This window comes from Zootoca vivipara, chromosome 7 (assembly GCF_965207765.1).
Source record: "Zootoca vivipara chromosome 7, rZooViv2.hap1.1, whole genome shotgun sequence".
Classification (NCBI taxonomy): domain Eukaryota; kingdom Metazoa; phylum Chordata; class Lepidosauria; order Squamata; family Lacertidae; genus Zootoca; species Zootoca vivipara.
In genome coordinates, this window is record NC_142590.1 from 28,085,283 (window position 1) to 28,103,542 (window position 18,260).

The 18,260-nt window shown below is 39.6% G+C and overlaps 1 protein-coding gene across 16 annotated transcripts in view; it reads right to left on the reverse strand.

Moving 5' to 3' along the window:
* ADGRL2 (adhesion G protein-coupled receptor L2) overlaps window positions 1-18,260 on the reverse strand; it is a 548,846-nt gene that overhangs the window by 68,623 nt on the left and 461,963 nt on the right. For all 16 annotated transcript variants that reach the window (XM_088673884.1, XM_088673885.1, XM_088673890.1 and 13 more), the window contains one exon: window positions 4,424-4,533. In XM_088673884.1, the coding sequence (XP_088530010.1) occupies window positions 4,424-4,533 (110 nt within the window). The remainder of the gene's footprint in view (window positions 1-4,423; window positions 4,534-18,260) is intronic.

Sequence of the window (18,260 nt, forward strand, 5' to 3'; positions counted from 1 at the left end):
AGTAAGCCAATGCTTCTGGAAGGAAGTACATACAGAGTTCTGGACAAATCCCTGTTGATAGGAAATGTCAACACAACAATTGGCTCCACACCTGCCAGGTGGGGGTTACCAAAAGGACAGGAATGATGGTTCTGCTTTGGCAGCAAAGTGAATAATCCTTCAGTATTGGAAAACACATATGTGGAAAACTGGATGCAAGACCTCCTGCAACTAGCCTCCCATGAGAAAACTCTGCTCAAGTTTTCATGCACTGCATGAAAAGCTAAGTTTCCAATAGATTTGGAGAACACATTTTGAAATCTTCACCATGTTAACACCCATGACTAGAAGCAGCGAGAGGCACAACGCAGGGATGGAAACGTCCTCAACTTAATGGGTGTGAATCTAGGAAAACCAGCAAAGCATTGGCGCTCATTTATCCTAAGCCTTATCTGAGCATGCAAACCTGAGCGCTGTGTACAATGCTAAACAAAACTGAATATCAGAGGTGAAAATACTCTAGCTAAGAAAAAGAGCATTAATTCAGAGAGGGGAGGGAAGCTAAGGGGCTGTGCTGCCCTATTGTAATATTGTGAAACCCCTAATAAACCATGTTTTTCTTAACCTTTTGAGGGCTCTAAACTGCGCAGAGATGATGTGTCAGAGCTGGAATGGCTTAACAGTATACTCACTTCTCTTTGCTTGTCTGCTTTCACATGAATAGACTGAACACTCACATGTAGCTGTTCTTAACCTGGACGGTCATGAACTTATATTTGAAGTATGCTGATCATTAATTTGTAATCTACAAGCTAAATACTCAGTGCATGTTCCAATATTCACTATTTCTTCCTCTGTGTAGATGTGTCTGTGAAGAATTTTGAACAGACATCCACAGAAATAATTTGTGTGCATGCATGTGTTTGTTTGTGTGTGATGTGATATACATTTGTAAGAGAAGATGGGTGCAGGTTTCGTCAAGCTGTCCAGTTGCACAGTGCTGCAAGGAGAGGGATTTAGTACAAGTCTTCTTAAAGACAGAGGGTCAAACTAAACATGACATTATTCATGTCTGAAGCTCATATATGATAGAGGATAGCAAAAAAGACAATCACGGGAATATAATGAGCACAAAACGAATCTAAACCGTGAAAGATCCCTGAAACGAGATATATTGAATTAAAGTATAATAAAGATAGAATAATAAATTAAGGTGGAGCTAAAGTAACTGACATAATTGAATACTCAAGAAAACATAAATTACTCAGAGTACCTTGATGGTTTAAGCAAAACTAGACTCTGTATTTTGGGTAATTTACCCGATACTGCCTGGGAGTTTTCGGTTTTTCTTAAAGATTAAAAATCCTCCCCTTATTCTGAATTGTTGAGAAGTGACCTTGAGTCTTTACGAATGCAATAAGTTTCTTTTTCCTTCTGAGGAAACTGTTAGATCATTTACAGCGAAACGAGGTTTTTAGCCAGCATCCCGTCAAGGTTCTTTGAGCAATTTATGTTTTCTTGAGTGTTCAACAATTACGTCAGTTAGTTTAGCTCCACCTTAATTTAGTATTCTATCTTTATTATACTTTAATTCGATATATCTCGTTGAAGCTCATATGTGGCTGGGTTTTTTAAAATAAAGAAATAAAACAGCTAGCTAGCTGGCACAGGGGTCCCAGAGGTGCGTTGGGTGTGCTGGGACGAGGACTTTTAACTTTTGTCCCCATTAGGGAATGAAACAGATAGTATATTCCCCACCCCTGATTTGGAGCAAGACCACAGTGGGATGAAGACTTAACTTTTCCTCCTCCTGCCCCCATGCCACAGCCCTGATCTGGCTCAGACATCCCATGTCAGCTATTTATTGCCAGAAAAAAAATAGCCATACAGAGACTAAAGATGCAAAAAAAAAAAAATCACATCTAGTTTGGATCCTCCAAGCTTGCATTGTTCAATGCAAGCTTGTTCCTCCAAGCTTGCATTGGAGGAAGTCTGTAACATGCCTGATAGAGAAATCTCGACTCACGGGTTTTTCTTGTTAGTTTTGGGGTGCAGGACTGTGGCCAAAATTAATTTGCTTCTTTAAATAAAGCATTATATATTACAAAGTAAGCATGATCATGTTACCTTTTCTTTTTCTAAGGGACTTGTAAATAGTAAGAACAAGAAAATGCAATTATCAACAAATATTCATATTAAATCAAATTCAAAATATGCTTCTTCAAATTAAGCTCTGAATTTGATTCATGAATCAAAAAAGACTCTTGATTCATTTCACTTCTACACAGAGCAACTGAAAATAGCTTTGTAATGAAATGAGCAGTAAGCAATATACATATTGAAATACAGCTATTTTTAAAGGAGTAAAATTACAGTGCTGTGCAGAGTATCCTTCTGTTAACTGCAAAAGAAACATTTTTTTCTCTGTAGATAGGAAAACCCAAACCAGCAGGGCATATCCACACTTGTCTCCCTAAAACAGCATGAAAAAAAAATGATTTGAAATCTGAAAATAACATTTGCATTTAAAAAAAGAAAAACTACTGTCTTGTCCTACATGACCCAACGAAACAGAAACATCATGGCTTTTGAATAGCTTGGAATTGGATTCACTGCTTCTTTCTGGGAATTTAGGAATAGAAATAGTGATCTTAATGTAAAGGTGACTTTATGAAACAAAGCTGTTTTTGTTAGGTAGGGACAATACATTCCTCCTCAAAGTGCCACAAGAAGGATGGTTTCAATGAGCCACCAATGATAGACACATGAGAACAGGGCACTAAAGCTCAGCACACACAGTAGGATTCCAATTCCTACCCACGGCACAAAAAAAGGAAAGCCACAACAAGCATCTGTTTCACAATGGCACAGGAATACATAGCAAGAATGGAAAGAAAAGATGGTGTGTGTTCGGCCTTTAACTGATGCTCAGAAAGATCAATACTGTGACTCAGTATTGAGTACTATCCAGATGCAAACTGTTGTATACATATACATACAGTGTTAAGTGCATTAATGAAAAAAAGGAGAGTTGGTACTGCCTATTTCTGACACAGCTGATTCCGTCAATATTTTAGGGCGCAAATGCTACTAATCCTATATTGTTCATTTCTTGCTATGTGTATGTTCCCTACACCCAAAAGCATGCTGCAATTATTTTTATTATTTTAAGTTTGAAGATACTAAAAAAAACATCAACGTCACATTTATAATAAATGGAGGACAATCAATGCATTGCTGAAGTTTACTGTTAGAAGCAACAGACTTCCTCTAATGGAAAATCTGAGACCAAGGTTGACTTTATTTTGAACGACGGCATTGTGGAGGAGAAAACAAAAGCTTTTCAGAAACTGGATGAATCAGCTCTTTAGATCCACAGCAGGCATTTCAAGGCTCGTCGACTGGTCTGCCAAAGATGCTATGCTCCGCTGATGAATGGAGACTCATCATGGATAGGCTGTTACGGCGGATGATGGGGTTATTTTGGGGTGGGGGTAGATACTGCATACCCCCTGATTAGTGTATCATTTGATTATTATTATTTTAAGAATCAAACAATGAGATTCTGTAGATTAAAAAAAGAATGAATGTGTAATTCATTAGTTGTAAAGCTTTTTGTGCACCTCCTTCACAAGAGGGTGGCAACATGAGAACGGGCCTTTTCTATGGTGGTTCCCAGTTTGTGAAATGCTTTCCTTGGGGACTTCATTGCATTTCTTTAGGCAGCAGGCAAAAATGTCGTTCCCCCCAAACCAGGCCTTTGGCTAATTACTTTTTGTGGGAGTGGGTTTATTGGTTTGCTTCTGTTTTATTACGTCTTTTGTGCTCTTGTTTTGTATTTTTATGTTGTGAACTGCCCTGTGATCTTTGGACGAAGGACTGTTTACAAATTAAATAAACAACAACAACAATGATCTTCAAACTGAAAATAAAAATGAAATAAAAGCAAACATTGCTGTATCAAGTAACTGGGGAGATAACTCCCGGATATTTCCACGGTACTGTATGGCTGTGAACCACTGTTACCACAGCAGGTAGCTGGAAGATTAAAATTGAAGTCAGTGGTTTCTTTAGAAAACTGCAAGCCAAGCCAATTTGTCAGGAACCGGTATTGGGCAAAAGTACAAATTTCTATCTAGTCTTTTGAATAGCTAATTCAAGTTTGTTTTTGTAGGGGGGCGGAGAGAGGAAATAAAACCCTAGTACCCTTAAAAGCCAAACACTTAAGAACACAGACAGCCACTTGGCCAGCATCACACGATGGCTCCTTTCCACACTTTGCTGAAGCTAATTGGAAGGCCTAGTTTGAAAGTGCTCTGCATGCATAATAGTTCTCAGGCCCGAAACCTATGCTCTTTTTGTGCATCTAGGACTGCCACAGCATCAATTGTGAAGGCTAGAGGAAGTGAACAAGAACAAAACAAAACAAAAAGTGTATACTTACTATAAGGGACACATTCATATTGTACTTCGAGGTATTTGTATGTTCCAGGACAAGGATCAGGAAACACATCTGACCCGGTAACTACTATACACTGGGTTCTGTTGTTGCACCTGGGGCAGGAGAAGGAGAAGGATGTGTGTTAATTTCAAAATCAGAATTAATTTACAAAGTTCGCGGCAACCATAGCTAGGGAATCATTCCGTACTGCATTTGAATTAGACTACAATGAGGTTGTGGGCTACATGTATTTGTAGTTCAAACTCATAATAATTTTGCACAACTTTCAGTAATCGGTAGCAGAAGTAATTTCAGACAGTAAAGGCTAAAGGCTTATTTTAATTATATTGGATACTGTTATCCAATGGAGGATACCCTTCCTCTATATTCTGGCAACTCACAGGGTGCGTTACAAAAATCCTAAAACAATGTAACAAATCTAATTAACAAAATATAAGCCATCATGGTGGGGACATTAAAACCCTAAACATACCTACTCAGATGTAAGCCCTACCAAGTTCAATGGAATGTATTCCTAGGTAAGTGATCATAAACCTTTGTAAGAAAATAATGCTTCTTAAAGCAACTTGCTATAAATTACAATAAAGCAAAAGGGCTTCATCCAGCCCAAATTAAGTACTTTTTAAGTATCATTGATTTTAATGAGTTAATTGCTCATGCTGGGCACTCTACACAATTCTACGCATATTTGCTATCACAAGTAACTTTCACGGTGCTCAACAAAACTTACTCCCAAAATCATTTTTTCACAGTGAAAGCTACTGATTTTTACATTTTTGCACTTTGTAAACAAATATATTAAGACGGGATTTGTATTTTACCACTAGGTACTTTAAAATGGATTGATTTTGATCTGGCTCAAGCAGCACTAGTCAAAACCAAAAAAAGGGGGGGGTGAAGAAAAGTGAAAGAAAATGACTTTCAGCCCTTTTTTCTCTGAAAGCAAAGGAAGGAGGAAAATAAAAGGTCAGAAACAGTTTGGTGACTAAAAACAAGGAAAGCTTGGCTGATCTCCTGGGTGAATTCTGTTTGTCAGTAAGTGAAGGAAAGGAAGCCAGATCTTAAAATAATAGTCTAGCCTTTGACTCCAGCCGTACATCAATCCTTGTGCTACTAGCACTTCCCACACTACTGAATACCCCTTGCACAAGTTGAAGAGATCTGTCTTGTGTCAGGGAACCCCTGACATCTGTCCCCTGCCAACAGGTGCAAGATCAAGCCGAGATTTCAGTTCACGCAGCTGGAAGAATATTAAAAACAGCCCAACAGTACAACTTGAGTTGTCCTTCCAGCAAAGAAATCATGAATTTTTGGTTGGTAGCTTTGGAAGAAACATTCAGGAAATGTCAACAGCAGTGGGAAGGATCCAGGTTTCATGCACGACAGATAAGATCATGGGAACAGAAAACTTCCGTTCTTCTTCTTCTTCTTCTTCTTCTTCTTCTTCTTCTTCTTCTTGCAATAATGATGTTGGTTCTGTCCTAACTATTGCAATTGAAACTAGTAACAGCCGTGTTGGTCTGACGTAGTCGAAACAAAATAAAAAAAAATCCTTCCAGAAGCACCTTAGAGACCAACTAAATTTGTCATTGGTGTGAACTTTCGTGTGTATGCACACTTCTTCAGATACACTGAAACAGAAGTGTATCTGAAGAAGTGTGCATGCACACGAAAGCTCATACCAATGACAAACTTAGTTGGTCTCTAAGGTGCTACTGGAAGGATTTTTTTATATTTTGCAATTGAAACTGTTATGTATTTTGAGATTCCTCATAAGTGCAGAAACTGGACATAGAATTCAGCTTCCTGCAACTGCCAGCTTCTTTTTTTTTAAGCAAGTTGCCAGCCTTTATGACACTATATAAATGCTTGAAAGTGGATAGGGGATGGGTGATGAAATCTCACCACTCAGAACAATGGCTCAACAAGGCTTCCAGTGGGCAAAGGGTAACCCTCCGCGGTAGCTTGTCCTTTTATGCAAGAGCAGGATACATGATGTGAAATGTGAAGATATGTGTGATTCAAGTAGATTGCACAATTTGACTTTGCATTATTATTATTATTTTTAAAAAAGACTGACTAGCTGGAGCTGACAAATAGCTGACATTGGTAGTAGTAGCTGCCTGTGGACTGTCCACTTCTATTTTTCTCTGGATTTTTAGACATCATCCTGCAGAAAATTACCAATGACAGCATTATAGTTGTGTATACTTCAGCTTTACAGCTCTGAAATGATACTTTTGTGAAAATGAAACCGCCACAGTATCTCATACACTGAATACATTCAGTAGGCAATGTACTTATTTCATAGCCTGCATATGAATTTTCTAACTGTGTACAGTCGTACCTCGGGTTATGAACTCCGCAAAACCGGAAGTATTTTTGCTGCGCGTGCGTTCTGCGCAAAGCGCGAAAATCGCAGAAATTGTGCTTTGTGCATGCGCAAAATGGTGCTTCGGGTTACAACCACTTCGGGTTACGAACTGCATCCCAGAACGGATCGTGTTCGTAACCCGAGGTACCACTGTATACTGGTTGTTAGTATGTGATAATTTGTATAAAATACATATCTTAACTGGGAACAGGATATGTGTGCCTAATTTTGAACATTTGCATGCCTTGTGAGTAAAAAGAAACCCACAAAACAGTTGCCAGCTGCCCAAGGAATTTCTACCAAAGCGTAGGATATAAACCTCTGTGATAAATAATAAAATGAATGGTGGGAAATGTGGAACTAACTTGAATCTACATTTAAATCTCTGTTTTATGGTAAAATCGCATTCTAGGCAACTAAATCAACACTGAAATCAACAAAAAGATTAAATTACTATTTGAAACAATAAAAAGAAGCTATCATTGTTTGACTGGAACTTCTACTTCCTCTCCCCATCCTTTCCCAAATCCCCTCCATGGGTTTCCCCAAAGCTCACAAAATGACTTCATTTGATTCAACACAACGGTTGCTAGGGTCTTGGGCTTGCTGATCGGAAGGCCAGTGGCTCCAATCTATGCAATGGGGTGAGTAGATAAATAGGTACCGCTGGGGCGGGAAGGTAAACAGCGTTTCCATGTGCTCTGGCTTCCATCACGGTATCCCGTTCTGCCAAAAGCGGTTTAGTCATGCTGGCCACATGACCCATAAAGCTGTCTGTGGACAAATGCCTGCTCCCTTGTCCTGAAGCAAGATGAGCACCATACCCCATAGTCGCCTTTGACTGGACTAATAATAATAATAATAATTTATTATTTATACCCCACCCATCTGGCTGGGTTTCCCCAGCCACTCTGGGTGGCTTCCAACAGAAAAATAAAATAAAATAATCTATTAAACATTAAAAGCCTCCCTAAACAGGGCTGCCTTCAGATGTCTTCTAAAAATCTGGTAGCTGTTTTTCTCTTTGACATCTGATGGGAGGGCGTTCCACAGGGCGGGCGCCACTACCGAGGAGGCCCTTCTGCCTGCTTCCCTGCAACTTGGCTTCTCGTAAAGAGGGAACCGCCAGAAGGCCCTCGGTATTGGACCTCAGTGTCCAGGCAGAACGATGGGAGTGGAGACGCTCTGTCCAGGGTTCCTTTACCTTACTTGTATTCATCATACTGCTCACCACATCTCCCTAAATATTGACTGGGTTTCCTCACAATTCTCTAGAGCAGATTTAAGGGCCGTGTGGAAAAAGAGGGGGGGAGATTCCATTTTGCAGCCAAAAGCACTTGCGTTAGCAGGACTCTTGTTTGGTTGTTGTTTGTCAAATGATATAAAGGTCATAATTGAAATTTATTTTTGACAAAAAAAACACATCTTGGTGGAAGCTTAATAGGACTTTATTTTGGACGGCACAAATGCAGTCTATAATTGGCTATGATCCAAAAGTGAACAGGTAGTAACAGCCACTGACAAGTTAGAATGAACCAGCACATATCGTTCATCTGTGGCAAAGTTCCTTTCCCCCTTTTCTTCAATGGGACAATGTAGAGATTCTTGCAGCGTGTGCATGTGTCGGATAGGATGGCCGGCTGTCCCTTATTCTAAGTACAGTACCAGCTTTTATTCCAGAGTAACACAGCCCACAATGAGCAGTCCTTCATTTTAGAAGGCTAATTAACAGATTCCGTCAAAAGCTGTAATTGTTGCACTTAAAATTCCTGTGCTTCTGAGATATATGTATACAGGTGCGGCCATTTGAGGAGCGAAGTAGAGGAAGGGGCAAGTAAATTGCCACTTGTATGGGAAAAAGAGAGATAGGCATGTCTGCATACAAACCTCTCTTTCTGCCCACCTTTCTGCAGGAATATGCCCGTGTTTTTATGACAGTATTCCCTGTCAGATAGCATTCTATTGAAGAGATAATGTAAGACCACAAATGTGGTGTGTGTGTGTGTGTGTGTTTTAGAATTTGCAATTCTTTTTACATCTTCCCAATATATACAGCGACACTGAGAGAATCTGAAATCAAACGTGGCCAGCCAATTAACAGCTCCAGAGAGATGGTGAACTTGGCTCACCTCATTTGACTGATTGGGCAAAAGCAGGCCTGTGCTTTTTTTTGCACATCAGATAAAGAGAAGGGGGGCGGTGAGGGAGTCAAACCAATGCATGAGGCAATTTTTCATTTTCCTAACTACTGCTACATGGGCCCGCTTCATGTTTATCCCTGTGCACTGTACAAGTCTGTCCTCGTGTGCTTGGCTTTAAAAGCAGTCCTTGTTCTCATTCTAATTTGTTTGCGTACCCGCTGTAATCTTGACTCGTACAATTCCCAACAAATTGCTTTAGCTCTTCTTTTGATTATCTTATGCTCATTATTACACTTTACCAAGTGAAAAGTATGGAGATGAGATTCCATGTGTAATCTATTTGTGTGAGGTGTTTTAATCAATAGTCTTGCTCTGCTGATTAAGCAGAGGCTTCTGTTTTGGCAAGATAACATTCGTTTCCCCTGTCATGCTCCAAAAGCCATTGGGGATCTTCAGCAGATCATTAGATATGCTACAATAAAGCTTTGGTACATTCCCTTTTCTTCCTTAAATTACTTCTTCACTGTCCTATCATTCCCAGTCACCATTGGCACTGCGTTATTATTACAGCTCCCCTGAAACTTGCACTAGAGCTATGTCTCCGGGCCATAGGATGCCATTTTCAATTGAGGCTTCTGCTTGAAAATATAAATTAAGAAAATTTCATTATCTCCTGCCAGGGGCCATTATTCACCACTGTTCTAGGGAAGATTAAAAATGCAAAAATCTATGGTCTTGAACAAATACTCCGAGATTAAAATGAAAGGTTTGGTATAGCATGACAAGCCTGGCACGCATAGAGGAGCTAGACGTAGTACTGGATATGGAAAGGAAAACTAGAGTGGTCAGAACACACACACACACACACACACACAGACACACACTGTGGTGGATAAAGAGCAAACTCGGCTTACAGTAGTCAGACCAATGCCGTGTGATCCAGCCTAACCTTTCCATTATACTGCCATTAAATTGGAAATACATGTGAGAGAGTTTTTGCATGGGCAGAGGGTGGGTCGCGGAGAGCGAGAGATGTGCTTTGCAGTGCATGGGCCATCTACTGTGGGATCTCGGGTTTTGCACGGGCAGTGGAGGGCAATGGTTGGATCGGAGAGCGAGGGGGTAGACTTTTTGTGCAGGCAGAGGCGGGTGGGTCGGAGACGGAGACTCCGAGTCAGACAGCAGGCGTGTGGGTGTGCACACACACAGAGGCTTGGTCCCGCCCCCCCATTGAATAAACCACTATAATTTTTAGGACATCCCCCCCCCAATCCACCCTGACCTGTCCTGTATTTTGCCCGACCAAAGATGGCAACCATAATACACATATATGTAAGAAACCAAGCACTCATGCAAGCACACAAAAGAAGAGAGATGCACATGGAATAGCGGCGAAGACGGCAGGGCCTGTGCACAAGCCAGCTACTTTAACACTGCAGGAGAAATGCAGATGCAGTTTTCCTTAAATGTTTAATAACTAATGATATGTTGAATCTTATTAATTACTAAATAAACATAACATTAGGAAGCCAAATGTGGCACAATTAATATGGCAAAGAAGGTGTTTCACAGTAATGATCCCATTTGTCACAATTAATGTAATAAGTAATGCTTGTGGCAGTTATTTTTAAGTGCGATAGTACAAATAAAAAAATACAACTATCTTCTATTTGGTTAGTTCTGTAAAATCAATCAAGGGGTTCAAATTAATTTGAAAGGAAATAACTTAATTTAATTATGCATCTATATGAATCCAATGAATGCAAATGGAAACCAATGGACACAACCCACCAAATATTACTTATTGCATAAAGCCACCTTCAAGGGCCACTGTGAAATGAATGACATGCGCACAGTGAAACTAGCCTCCCATCTAGTGATGTACAAGCAATATGCCAAACATGCAACAAACTGCCTGTTCCAGCTTACTAAACCCACCAATCAATTAATATGTCAATATGGGCAAAACAATAAAGATATAAAGCACAGAGAGCAAATAGATCCAACAATTTTAAACAAAACACTGGAAACAAAGTAGAACATGATGTGACAGTGGATGGCCTGTGTATGCTTTCAAACTGGTGCCCTTTACACATTTCAGACTACAACTCCCATTAGCCCCAGCCATGCTGGCCAATAGCCAGTGATGAACATGGGAGTTGTAGTCCAGAACGTCTGGACTACAGGAACTTTGAGAAATCTGATGTAAAGGCATGTCCCACTGAAATTAGTAAGCCATACTTCCATAAGGTGGACACGGGTGGCGCTGTGGTCTAAACCACTGAGCCTCTTGGGCTTGCCGATCAGAAGGTCGGCGGTTCGAATCCCCGCGACAGGGTGAGCTCCCGTTGCTTGGTCCCAGCTCTTGCCAACCCAGCAGTTTGAAAGTACGCCAAATAGTGCAAGTAGATAAATAGGTACCGCTCCGGCAGGAAGGTAAACAGCATTTCTGTGCGCTGCTCTGGTTTCGGTGTTGCGGCCTAGTCATGCTGGCCACATGACCCGGAAAAACTGTCTGCGGACAAACACCAGCTCCCTCAGCCTGTAAAGTGAGATGAGCGCCGCAATCCCAGAGTCGTCTGTGACTGGACTTAATTGTCAGGGGTCCTTTACCTTTACCTTTATCTTTACTTCCATAAGGTGTGCTCACAACTGGCATAAAAGAAGGACCCAGCAGATTTGGTAGTTAACACTTGTATGCCACTAATTATTCTTTTATTTGAAATGTCCACAAAAGGGTTACAAGTTTTACCATGTCAGAATGTTCTTACTTCTTTCTAGTTTTAATGTGATACCCCAAATAACAACCTGTGCCAGGGTGTACACAAACAACAATATGTGGGATGTATTTTCTTTATATAACATAATTTGCATAGGTTTTAAATGCAATTTAAAACTGTCTTTGAAAGCTCCTTTAATTAGCAAAATAAGCATTTTTATAATAATAAAAAATAACACCAGTAATTTATTAATAAAACCTCTGATATGTTAGAAGCCTTGATAATTCTGAGCAATTTTACAAGACCTTTGGGTCAGTTTAATGCAAATTAGGCCTGACTCGCTCAGAGTCTTATTAATCCAACCCAACTTTCTTGTTTGCAGAATTGCACATTCAACATAAAAGTGGCTTCATTTTAGGAGCAAAATAAGGCATATTTATTTACGAAGCAGGCCACTGAGGCTTTCTTAATTTCAAAGGGTCATCATGTCTCAACATAATGCAGGGAAAACATTATTGCAGATACATACACATTTATTTAAGCATTTACAGGATGCCTACAATTTCCAAACTTCCGGTGGGATAATTACAGTGTATCTCTATATATTGGGGCCAGTGTCAATTAGGACCAATTACTTACGAAAACGTTCACCTACTGCAGTTTTTGCATGCAGAAACAATCACTTTCCATTTTGACATGGGAAATGGGAAATCGCTATGGGATGTCCTAGTTAAGATTTAAATTAGCAAGAAAGTTGTTACCAGGACATATAGAAGATGCAGCATAATAAGACATGACCTTGTAAGAACCTTGGAGGCTATCGGAATCTGCACCTTCCTTCCAAAACTTGTTAATTATCTGCAAAAGTTACCAGTCTATTTGTGGCATAATATTTTTCTTTTGGGGAGCAAGGGATGAAGAAGGGTAGGGATGGACTTTTAAATATTTAATTAGTCACATGATGTGCGGATAGCGGCAAGCATTTTGCTTCTTGAGCCACGCTCTTCCTAATTGCATGCTCACATTTAGATTGGCCATCGCAAACCTCTGGTGCGTGCAATTATTTATTCCTTAAAGATCTTTCCATGGAGAAAAATATTTCACCCTCATGGCTCTGGGTTTGCCTAAATGACTCTCTTAGCCCATTAATTACACTCTCTGAGTATTTCAGTCACTAATGATGCAAATGAGGGGGGGGGGAGTCAACACACAAACCTTTGTGTGCAGAATAAGTAGGTTCTTAAGAGTAAATACATTTCTTTCTTATTTTTTAAAAAAAGTTACCCCATGAATGGAGGGAACACAGATATCCCCCTTTGCTGTCAATGCGTTCTGTGTTTGCCTTATATTTACGGTGTGTAATGGCACAGTCCAACATACAGCAAAAGACTTGCAATATGCTGGCTAATTTCAAGCCATTCCCAAATGATCTAGATTACTTTCCTTTTGTTCTCATCCTCTTTCTTGTCCTGATTAAGATTGCAATCTGAGACCAGTCTGAATCTCTCCCCTGCCCCATACCTTTAGCTTTCCATTTATGGATTTAAAAAGTACAAATCTTAAACTGGAGACTAATAAGTAAATGAAAAGACTTTTGAGTTGATCTTCTGATTTCCCTATCCCTTTCCCCCCATGTGGCTTAAAACTTGCGACAGAAGTGGTCTACCCTTGGAAGGACCTTTGATCAAGTCAGTGGTGTCATTTTCTATTAAAATGTATCTCTAAAGTTTGTGCTACAAGTGCTGTGTTGTTGTCCAGGTTTTTTCTTTCATTCTTGAGAAAGGCTGGATGCCACAAAGGAACAGTTATTCACCAGCCATGGCAATGTCTGGATACAATTAGCATCTTGAAAGTTTGTAAAGCTTCCGAGTTATAACACTTCCTTTGAAAAAGCATTTTTTTTAAAAGGAACTAAAAAGGCTTAATGTTGTAAGGATTGGGCACATTACTTCTTTGAATGTGTTCTGCAAGAATCTACGTGAGTCCTTCACAATGAATGGCAGGTTTGTATTATAATTAATATTGCTGCAAAGAGCCCCCTTCCCACTCCACAAAGAAGTTCAGATGTGCAAGAAACATAAGAGATTTGAGGAGATTCATTGACTCACATTGATCAGCTCCCAGCTAATCTCTAATCAAGTTGGAAATATTCATAATCTAATCCTTTTATCAAATTGCCTACCACTGCAAAGGCTTCGTGTGTTTGCACAATTAAAAACTCCATGTTAGCTAGACATTACGCTGCATTACACTGGAAGCAGATCCTTCCGTGTTGAAATAGGCATTGGTTGACAGCAGGAAGTGGTGCATGCACACGAAAGCTCATACCAAAATAAAAACTTAGTTGGTCTTTAAGGTGCTACTGAAGGAATTTTTTTTTATTTTTGCTTCGACTCAGACCAACACGGCTACCTACCTGCAACTAGATGTATAGATCTAGTTACAGGTAGGTAGCTGTGTTGGTCTGAGTCAAAACAAAATAAAAAAAATAAAAATGAGCTCATACCAAAATAAAAACTTAGTTGGTCTTTAAGGTGCTACTGAAGGAATTATTTTATTAAGTGTATAGAGTTAGTGACACCTCCTCAACCTATCTGTGATACTGGCAGTGCTCTGAAGACTAATACATTTGAAATGAGAAATCACCTACAGAGCTACATATTTGCATCACAGAATTTAGCACCTGAAAATAAACACATGTGCAGGGGCATGGGGCGTGTAGAGAAATGAGTCCAACCAGCCTCATTTTTGCACATATATGAACAATCCTTCACGTAAACCCTAAGTTTGAGGACAGCACTGTGATTTATGCTGAAACAATAGCTTCGCAGAGTTCATAAAAGGCCTAGATTAAAGACATGTTCAGCATCATTACTCACTCTAGCTAGAAATCCCAGCAAGAAAGCAATGCTGCAAGAGCTGAAGAGCAAGGTTAAAAGATAAGCTTTGCACCAACAGCCACTACTAAAATAATATGGGTGGTTTTACACTTACAATGGATACATCTCTGTTAGATGAAATATAGTCGAGTCTAGTGTACCTAGTTTGGAAATAAGAACAATAAGGAATCCAGTGAGGGGAGGCTAGCACTGTAGTATAAAAGGATTTTTTGTTACACCATGAAAAGGTTTTGAATGTTCAGGGACACTGATTTGAGTGCAAAGTATGTTTGTTTCATAAAGTGCCTGGCACACATGCCCAACCCCTGATACTTTCTCAAACCTAAGAAAAATTTGATGCAGGATTGCAGTATCCACCGACCGACTGCCTTATATGCTTTCCCAAGTAAAGGGGACCATGCCATTAAAAATCCCTGGCCTCCACAAGTTGGTTCTACTCACAAGGGGCTCCTCAATGTGACCAGGAGTCCCAATAACAGAGGAGACAATGCCGTGAGTACAGCTGATCACTCAATGGGTGGAAGTTGGGTGTAAATAATAATGAAAAAGAGGTAATAGATCAGCGAATCATGTATCCTACTTCTCTGGTAAATATTGTTGGCACCTTGACTTTCTTGCAAAGTTCTGAGCATTTGTGTGTGCAAATCGGGTGGGGGGGATATCCATATGAACTTAATTTAAAAGGAAAGATAGACTCTAAATTTACGACAGTAGAAATCTAAGGCACGCCCATCTCTGTAGAATAGTTCAGGGTATTGTTACGTTGTCAAACAATCTGCCATTAGAGCTTTATAGGAGGGTAAATTTTAATTCCCCACTGATGGTTCTTGCGGCAAGCTGAAACACACTGACTGAGCGGAGCATTCAGTCTACGTTACGCTCTTAGACTGCATTAACTTCCTAGCAGTAACTTGCTTTATAGGCTCAGTTCATCATGACCTATAAAATGTTAGACTGAAATGCTTTAAATATCTGCTAACACCATGTGCAGGCCTGGGAGTACAAGACAGTGTGCTATGAAGCGGCAAAGACAGTACTCTTCGGAGAAACTAGCACACACTCTTATGTCACTGATATAAACAGGGTAAGCATGGTAAATAATGGATAACACAGGCATGGTCTTTACGAGCCACTGGAAGTCTGGTTGGGTCTGGTTTAGTTTCCTTTCCCATTCTCTTCAAACAGATTTGCCGGGTGTGTGTGTAAAGATCCTCCTCTACTTTGTGCCTATAAGGTTCTGCTTCATATTCGTAAGGGTCGTGTTCAAGTCTGGAGTTATTTAGGCTTTTTGAGTAATGATGACCAATTTATTAGGCAATTAGCTGCAACTTCATTAATGGAGGGAGAACAGATGCTCTGTTAACATCGGGCTATTGTTCTTCCCCTTGACCCTTAAGCTCTCACATTTCAGCAATTTCAGTAATGCAAAAATGCCATTACAACATCTCATTAATTCAGGGCTGGATAGGCTGGGCAAATACAAAAAGACCCTGTGAAGTTCAATGGGAAAGGTGTCTCTTTCTCACACTCTGCTACAAAGGCCTAATGGAGCCAAAAATGTTAAGATGTTTAAAATTATAACTTTGAGACAATTGTATGTGTGCCACGGTAATTTTGTATCAATACAATCTGAGAGATCAGTGACTGTGTTGCATCCAATTTGATAGATCACTTTCCATCAATCGTTTTCCCAAGGAGCATTTAATTTAATTTAATTTAATTTGTTAACCCTTTTCTCTTTTCTTTTCTTCTTCCCCCCTTCTTTTGGTAAACAATGCTGCTGTGTGTTGCCTAATGCTTAGGTCTACAAACTCTACAAAATAAAATTCCTTTGATGACTTAAAGGCCTCACTATTTTCTTGTCCTTTTAATCTTTACAGGTTCTCATCTTCATGTCTGTTTTTTTTTAAGTGTCAGTCCTGTTTACAACATGATATTCAACATATTTCCTCTAGGGCAATGAACCTTAACAGAAAGCTTTAAATTGCCTCACATAGGAAACCACATTACTATTAATTCCACAGCAACCATATAATATATAAACTATTGCTTTGCAAACTCTAGAGCAATTAGACCTCTCGGCTATTTGACTAACTCTGCTTCATGATACCCAGTGCAGTTAATTATATTTTTTGATGTTAATAGTCTCTGTCAGTTTCAAGCATAAATCCTCTTTGATGAATATTTAAATTATATTTGAATAAAAATAATCTTGGTTACATTTCCTATTCAACAGTCATCATAGCTTAATAAAGGTCTGCTCAGCAAAGGGCTGAGATAAATGGCTCCGTGATCCCATGTAAAGGAACCCTAAATCCACTTTACATCTGATTTAGCGGCTACAGTGACCAATAATGTAATATAATTAGCGATGTTGTTATGGTGAAAAAGAATGCTTTCCCATTATAAATAACAGCATTATTGCAAGCTTAGCTTATGCTCATTTAGTATATTAAATGCAGCAGAACATAAATCAAGACAACCGATTTGAGCAGGACTGCTTGGAAGAGAGAAGGGTATATCTTGAGAATGACATGGGCTGAAGGGAGCACGGCCTTTTTAAGTGTTAATTCTGCCTTTAAAGTGTTAGTACCAATTTTTAATTTTTTACCAAGCTGGGGGAGGTAGAGATTTGCTCTGGGGCTAATATTTTCTTTCAGGAGCCATGAGGCTTGGCACAGAACCTAACCTGCAGCCCCAAGCTTCCCCCCCCCCAAAAAAAGAGTTCTTTTAAATATATATTAAACTCAATGCTGATTCATACTCTTCTTTGATGTGTGTCTGGCCACTTATTTTCAATCAAGGCAGATGTCCTTCATCAGCATGCATGCGGTCATCTGAAGGTTCTGGCCTTGGCGGCAATTTACTACACTCCATCTCAGCCTAAGGTTGGGTAGAAAATATATGGCCAGCAATACTCCTGGAGGCAGTGTAAGTCAAAGCTTAAATCAATACTATCAGAATGCTACACGAGAGAAGCCCCATTAAAGGGCATTGCACCTTGCATGCATTGAGTTCTTACAGAAAAGAATCTGTAACTGCAACTGCTGCCAACAGGAAAGTATTGATCGCATGAGTTGCAAGGAATGTACAAGTTTATATTATTATTTTCCTCCTCTCATTTATTGGTTTAACTCCGGTTACATTATCTGAGATACAGTAGTAAAAGGCTGTTGAGATTTATTCTTCTTATTTACTCAATTACGCATCAGTTTAAAATTCAACAAGGCCACAGCAGAAAACCACGCAATGAAAGCATGGATTAAAAATGTCCTCTGGCTTATTATTTTTTTTCTGTGCTTTGTTTCAATGCAGTGTTATAGTGAGTTTTCCATTAAATAATGAAGTGTCCCATCACTAGATTAATATTTTATTAAAAGGTTTTTTTAAAAAATTAAAACATATCTGGACTTAAAAAAAGCAAAGCTGCAAAGAAACTCTGTTAAATACCCCCCCATGACTGATATTACTTGTACATTTTCCCCCCCTGTCATGTCTCAATCATTCTGTGCCATCAAGACTGACAGTAATGAAACTGCATTCAGGTGGGAGATCATGTAGGATAGTTGCTAAGAGCTACAGATTATAAAAATAGTTAGTTTAGACAAGCCGTTCTCAGTCTCAGTCCTAGCCTCAGTGGTTTAGACTTCAAATCACTTTAGCCCCAGCCAACGTGGCCAGTGG